This window comes from Seriola aureovittata, chromosome 3 (assembly GCF_021018895.1).
Source record: "Seriola aureovittata isolate HTS-2021-v1 ecotype China chromosome 3, ASM2101889v1, whole genome shotgun sequence".
In the NCBI taxonomy this organism is placed as follows: Eukaryota; Metazoa; Chordata; class Actinopteri; order Carangiformes; family Carangidae; genus Seriola; species Seriola aureovittata.
In genome coordinates, this window is record NC_079366.1 from 5,444,881 (window position 1) to 5,452,525 (window position 7,645).

Here is a 7,645-nt window from a genome sequence, read left to right on the forward strand (position 1 = left end):
AGTTCCTAGCAGGTCAAACAAAAATACTGGAACCCACAATTTCCATAATGCCACTGTCTTCTGTTAGACTCTCTCTGCCTGGTAAAAGTTCTTGTATGTCACACTCCATCCTCCAGTGTGTAACATAGGCTTTCTGTCACTTAGACCATGTGTCTGTGGCAATGCTAGTGGCTCTATGTGGCTGTCCACAGCAGTGCATTGAGCTGATGATGGAAGTAGTGCTGCTTTTGCTTGGCTTATCAAAAACAGAAAACGGTTTGCTTGAATTGGTAAATCTCTTGTTTTATCTCTTCATTGCTGCCTGACTTTACTCAGTCATCTGCTAAAGAGAGATGAAAAGGAAGATGATTAGTTGCAAGATATCAACTATCATTGCAGATACCGTATTGGTGCATGTTTGTAAAAGGTTTGATATGTGTTTTGAGAGGGGGCCAGTTATTATGTATTTGCAGAGAGACGAGGGCAAAGCATTTTGTTAATGATGTACGGTTTGGTGTAATGACATAGTGCTGACGGTTTGGCTTTCGTATCAATGCTGAAAACTCCTTTAACTAGCCCTCTTTAGCTACATTTTCAATTATATTGCTTTATTTCTTAGGTATACAATATTAACATGTCACTGCAAAAAACCCTTTTCATCTCTCATCGCTCAAGTAGGTGATGTGTGAATGTAGCTGGTTAAATATAAAACTTGTTAGAATCTAATAGACGAGGTTGGCAGTAAAGACTCCACCCCCAGGACATTTATACCATAACATCAGTGAGACTTTGAAAGCCGCCGACTAGAGCTTGCCGTCAACAGTCAAGGTAATCCACCTGAGTCTTCCCCCTTTCCTTAACCAGCTGTTTGTGTTGATTAGGCTTTTGTTTTCATCTTCTTCATAACTAAAAGTAATGGACAGTTTTTACTGGAACTTTACAATTAACTGTGTTGCTTTTTATTCTTCCATCCACCATCCAGATGGCAGTGCTGTGGCAGCTCATGCTCCTGTGCTGGGCATGGAGTCCTCTGTGTCTGTCAGCCAGGGTAAGTTTCATTGGAACACCAGAAGAGTGTAAAAAGGCTCACTTTGTCCCCGGTTACAATCTGGGTGGAGAAGGCTTCGACATCGTCACAATGGAGCGGAAAGGTGCCTATGTGATCGACACTGAAACATGGAAGCTTGAAAATGGCACTTGCAAGTTATACAGAAACGGCTACATGAAGGAAAAACAGAAGGTCCCAGTTACTGTGGTGGACTGGAGAACCCTCCCTAAGTGCAGTTTAAAGGTCTCCAGTAAAGTTTATGACTCTGTCGAATCTATTATCAATGATTCCACATCATCTGTGTCTAATGATTGGAAAATTGGCCTTAATTTTACTGTAGACCCCACCACAGTTTTTGTGCCAATTTATGGAGGTTCCCACTCCAAAAAAGCAACCTTTGCCACGAAAAAGTCAAAAGAAGACCGCTACACCTTCTGTCACCATTCTGTCTACTGTAACTTCTACCGGTGAGTATCTGGACAGACGTTTGTCTCATTGCCATTAAAGGACCAGTGTGTAGGATTTAGGGGGCTCTATTGTCAGAAATGAATTACTTTTTCAATCGTGTATAATCACCGGAAATGAAGACTTAATGTGTTTTCATTAGCTCAGAATGAGTCCTACATATCTATACAGGGATAGCCCAGAATGGTCAAACCAAGCACTGGCTCTAGAGAAAGCCTTTCACGTGCACACTTGGAAAGGGAGGGGTAAGTTGGTTGCAGTCTGCAACCTCACCACTAGATGCCACTAAATCTTACACATTGGTTCTTTAAGTCTGAATTTTTTGGCTCAGTTCTGAGTGATGGTCACTTTTAATTATGTTGTGTTGTATGAACCTGTGCCCAAATACTGTTAATATACTTTAAGAGTACAGCATATGAAGAGGATGGAGATTCTGCTTTAACTCAACTATATGATCCCTGTGTTTTACAGCTACAGACTGGCAGCAAATCCCCCAATGAGCCATGATTTTGAAACCGCTGTCAACTCTCTTCCTTCCTATTCAAATAAAACTGAACCATTATATCGCAATGTGATCGACACCTATGGTACACATTACATCACACAAGTGTTTCTGGGAGGTGAAATGAAGGCAGTCACGGCTATCAAGACCTGTGAGGCGACTATGAACGGACTGTCAGCAACAGAAATCAATGACTGTTTGTTAGTTGAAGCCTCAGCTAGATTTGCATGTCCTGAGAGCATTAAGTCAATGATGCAACACTGTGCGACAAAGAGGAAGAAGCTTTCGATCCCAAGTTTCAGCGATGCATTTAATGAGCGTAACACAGAGGTCATTGGTGGAAACATTGATGGAGCTGATATTCTTTTTCAAGGCCAATCAAATCCATCTGTCTATAATAACTGGCTTAAATCACTGAAGAAAACACCTGATGTGGTCCGATACAACTTAAAGCCCCTGCACACCATACTGCCAAGTGCTCATCCTGCAAGAGCCGGACTGAAGCGAGAGGTGGAGAAGTACATTAAGAAAAATGCAGTGTTGAAGAAATGTTCAGAAACCTGTAAGATTGGGAAGAGGTCAGGCAAGAGGGATCCTTGTGCTTGTGTCTGCAACAGTAATCAGAATATCAAGTCAAACTGCTGTCCTGCTGGGAAAGGTCTCGCAACATTAAAGGTGTTCAAGCTTTATGCACAGGGTCTGTATGGTGATAGGTGGACTCAGACAGATGGTTCAGTGGAGGTCAGATATGGTTACCAGGTAAAGCGCACTGCTATTATACTAAACAATGACAATCCTAAATGGAAAGAGACCTTTGAATTCGGACCCATCAAAATTGACAAGAAAAGCAAACTTACATTCAGTATTTATGATGAGGATACTTACTGGAACAGTGATCTGCTTGGTATGTGTTCATTTGATCTGCGTAGAGGAAATGTGAAAGACAGCTGCATGTTAAATCATGGTACCCTCTTCTTCTCCTACAAAATAAAGTGCGCACCAAGTCTTGGTGGTCAGCAATGTCAAGATTACATACCTTCCCCCATAAGTGCCTCTCTGGCCACGGCCTTCTACACCAGAAACGGGGTCCTCGCTGGAGAGTCAGGGGAGAAGCATGCAAAACCAGTCAGTCAGTCAGGTGGAGGTCAGCTGCTGATGTGAGGTGATGGAAGGTGTGATTTCACAATGACTATGTTGCATTATCTGTTGCTAGTATCTGTTTTGCTTTTAAATTGTTACTCTTCTTTTTTCTTTGACTTCTGTGTGCAAAAATAATTTGACAAGTTTTTCTGTTTCTCTCTCTCTTGTAACATGTATGTTATAAAATCTGCCAGTAAAGCATCAACAAAGACAACACCAGGGTCTGTGTGATTTTTTTGTTTTCAAACCTTATGTGTACTTTTCTAGTTAAGTCTAAAAAAAACCGACACTTAAAACTACACATGATGTTTGAGAGGTGTGCAAACTGAACTTACCATGGTCAGCCTTTATTAACAATTTAAAGTTACTGCTGTTGAAGGAAAACCAATGACCTGCCCTTTAATCACAACACACAGTTATCCAAAACATTATTTTTTGGGTTCATATACTGGATTTTCACCATCCCACCATCTATTTTATTTAAGAAAGAAGTGACTGAAACTGATGCACAGATGCACTTTGCGCACTCCTCCAAGACATCAATACAGGTTTTTCGAAATGAAGTGAAGTGAAAAGTGTAGCTGCTGGGACGGTAAGCTTTTTTAAAGAAATATTTTTTTGGGACATTTGGGAAATAGATGCATGCTCAGCAAAGATTGATACCACTCACATGTACAGTAAATATCTGTGCAAAGATAAAAAAAAAATATACTGACCAATGCAGTACCTCTGAAGCTCACTAATTAAGAAAAATGAATCATGTTTGAAGTGTAAAAGAGGAAAATGGTGCCCCCCTGCATGGGGTAGGGTATAGCACAAAAAAAATAAAAAAATAATCCAATCTCAAGTGGGAGGTTAAACAGTAAAAAAAACTGTAATGAATGATTATCACCCGCCCATATATCCCATTCCTTATTCACTTGGAAATAAAGTCACATTACAGAAGATAAAGACTTCTGACTCTCATCCTGTGTCACTCATTCTGGTCAATAGTTCAACCACTGTTCTAAATCATGACACATGCAGTATGTATGACAGTAAACTACAGGTAACCATACTAACAGGACTTCTTTCTAAAATGTATATTAATTATCAGCTGGCACTGGTGACATGGACTTAACCATGTGTTTAAATGGCAATAAATCAAGGTGCTCATCTTTAGGCCTAAAGGTGGTTTAATACTGTCACTGATACACTCCAAGGTGTCCCGGTGTGAAAAACAACACAAAGCAAAAGAAATGCTATCCTGATAGATAGATAGGCCTACATACATATCCAAAGCCTCCTGTATATATATGCTGTTATGCATAGTAAACGAAAGCAGGAGGAGCGACATCAAAGTATTGAGATCCACCCCTTTATGCTCACTTTCCTCTCGCCTGCTATCAAACAATGACCCCTTCACCAGCAGCCGTTACTCAGACTCACCTCCTCTTCCAAAACAGGTCATCTTAGTTCTTCAACTTGACAATCTCCTGCTGGCCTGGCTTATCCACACCCCATTCCTTTCTCCTTCTCTTACTCCTAGAAGAAAAGAGACAGAGACAAGGGGATTTGCCTCACGGTAGGTAGCTGTTTTATGTGAAGCATATGAGAAAAGAGAGAAGAAAGGAGAGAGGTTTTTTTGGTGAGGCTTGGCAAAGAGAGCTAGGAGCCCACTTGAGGAGCAGTGGGTCTTAGAGCTGGATGATTTGTTTGGAGAAGCCGTCTCCAGCCAAAAGGAGGATTAGCTGCACACAGGTTCCCATGGAACGTAGGCGAGGTGGAGAGGGCTTTTAGAGGTTATCACATGACTACACATACATGCATGCATGTAAACACACATGCACAAAAGTATGTACACAAAACACGTAAACATACACAGGAATATGCACCTGTCCTCAAAGTATATTCTCATGGGTGAAGACATGTTGAGACTACAGTAGGTGGGTTGAGCCAAGTCCTGTGGTAATTAAGTATTTTATTTTACCACAACAATATGCAGACACTTTGATGCATCGAAAAACCAAACAGTAAAATATCACAGATGAGAGTAAACACCTGGGTACATTTATAAAAGATAAAATGTGATGTATGATGATAGGATGAGCTATATCTGTTATCATGTTCTTATACAAGTCATGTTTCCGGTGGATTGGGAGAAAATTCCTCCTGAGCAAACCTCTCCACCCAGTGATGTGGTAGAAAAGATGATTTCACAGACACTGGTGAGTTTTAGCATTGCTCTGTATTTCAAACTGGTTCGTCCAGCCTGTGAGGCCTGCTGTCGCTGCCTTATTTGAGGATAACATACATTTTTGCTGACTTGAGTTTTAAGTCTCCATGGTAGCAGTGGCCTTTTTTCATGGAGGGTGCAGCACTGGTATAAAATTAAATAAAACAAAAAGTAAATAAGAAATAAATAAAATAAAAATAAGAAAATAAATTAATAAGAAAATTCAAGATGGCTGAATTTAGCTGCCTCAGGTTCAGGGTTGTGGATTTGTCATAGTCACACTGTCAGGGCAACTGTCACTTTGATCTCCTTTCTTTTCTCTTTCACGCTAGAATTGTAACACTTAGGCGATTAATTGATTAGTTGATGTGACGGAAAATTAATCAGCAATTATTTTGATGATCAAAATATTTCAAAAGAAAAAGCAAATGTCCATAATCTCTGGCTTCAACTTCTTAAATGTGAATATTGGGTTTACGTTGTTTGTTTGAATGTTGGTTGGAAATTATTAAACTTTTTAAATTATTAAAACTGGGATGGACATGTTTCACATTTTGTAGATCAACTGATCGATCAATGATTTGAGAAAATAAATTGTAGATTAATCCATAATGAAAATAATTGTTATTTCACACACACCTACATCAACCTTAGATGCTAAGTTACTATGACAGACACCAGAAGTTACTCAGTCACCTCACTGATAACAGACACACACTAACTCATTATTAGTATGATTATTCCACTATCAATTCAGTATTAATTGATAACATAAGAGTCACATTACATGTTCATTTACACATGGGCTCTGTCTAATATTTTACAGCAGCTATTCTCAGAGGAACACAGTAAGAGGATGAGGATACTAATGATTTATGAGCTGTGGTTGCTGCCATCTGCTGGGCCAACCAAAAAACTACTGAACTATCCAGGATTCACCATGAGTTTATAAGCTACAAACTTCACATGTTTTATTATTTATCAAAGGTAAAGACAAAATCTTGAAACTGAATCGAAATTTTCAATAAAAGTAAAAATGTCTAAATATGTCAGTTAATTTTCCTCCACAACTTTTATTGACTGTATGTGTTTTCACTGAATTTGACAGCTGTTACATGAGCTACTACCTTTCTTTCTTTTCAGATATCCCCAAAGATGTTTAATGTGTTTGAGGACTGGCGACAGTGAACATTCTTCAACACGACTTTAGACCAGAATAAATAACATGCCTTCAGTCCTTGATGAGCTGATCCTGTGCATCAAATAAGAAACTGGAGAAACATCCCCTCACAATTTTACAGTAAGTAGTTCAGGTAAATTTAAAGGTCAAACTTTGAAGCAAACCTTTTGGTATTGTAACCATTTTAGATTTGTTCTTTTCAAAGTCAAAAAGATGTGTTTACCCTGTGCTCACCAGCAACCGCACTATTCATTTAAAGGAGCATCAGTATCTGATGTTCTACTTGACAAACTGAAATAATTCAGATTATATTAGGAACATGCATATGTTACTGTCTGTGTTTTACTAGACCTGGCTGTATATCACATATGCATACAGGAGCACTATTCTTTCAACAAAAAAAAAAGTAAGAATTTATTATTATTGTATCTGTGGTTTAGTGATTTAGAAAAATTCCACCACCTATTTCATAAGCCTATTCATCTTAGTGGCAGCTCATGTGTGAGTGAACTTTATTAAGTTGCTGTGAAGAAAAGGATGGGACTTCTGTTATGCAGAAACCCTCATATTCTGAATTATTGTATATGTGGGTATATGAGTGTATTAGTGTAGCTTGCATGTCCTACGCTGGTGGAGCCCCATGGTGATATTGCCATCGAAGCAGCTGCCATGACTACTGCCCCTCCCACCCTCGACTCACCCAGTTGCTGTGGACAGCCACAGCAACCTGGGAAATTTCTGGTCCCTTTCATCTTCCAGTACCACCCCAGTGGAGGATCGAACAACTGGTAGCACTACTGTCAACACCTCCCTGTACATGCCACGGACAGCTCAGCTTAGCCTTGTGGCAAACATAGAGCAGATTAGCATGCCAGCAGTTCTCTCCCCAAACATCTCTGACAGCATTAACGCATGCTAAGTCAAGGGCGTACGTCAGAGCCAGCTGTCAAGTGGAGGGAATTCCTAGTGCTTCACTCAAGGTCGCTCCCACCATTCAAAGCAATGGTGCTCAGTCATGGCTCCCACGCTAGGTGTTAACTCGGTATCGCTAACAGTTTAGCTTGGATGTCCTGGCATGTTTGAAAGAGGGTCTTAACTGGTGCTTTACATTCACAC

The 7,645-nt window shown here is 39.9% G+C and overlaps 1 protein-coding gene across 1 annotated transcript; it reads left to right on the forward strand.

Annotated features, from left to right (window-relative positions):
• The first annotated feature begins 766 nt into the window (after nt 1–766).
• Nucleotides 767–3,342, forward strand: LOC130166536 (perforin-1-like). Its single transcript, XM_056372212.1, has 3 exons — nt 767–807; nt 962–1,494; nt 1,964–3,342. The coding sequence occupies exons 2-3, from the start codon at nt 962–964 to the stop codon at nt 3,153–3,155; spliced, it is 1,725 nt and encodes a 574-aa protein (XP_056228187.1). The 5' UTR covers nt 767–807; the 3' UTR covers nt 3,156–3,342.
• Nucleotides 3,343–7,645: the final 4,303 nt, after the last annotated feature.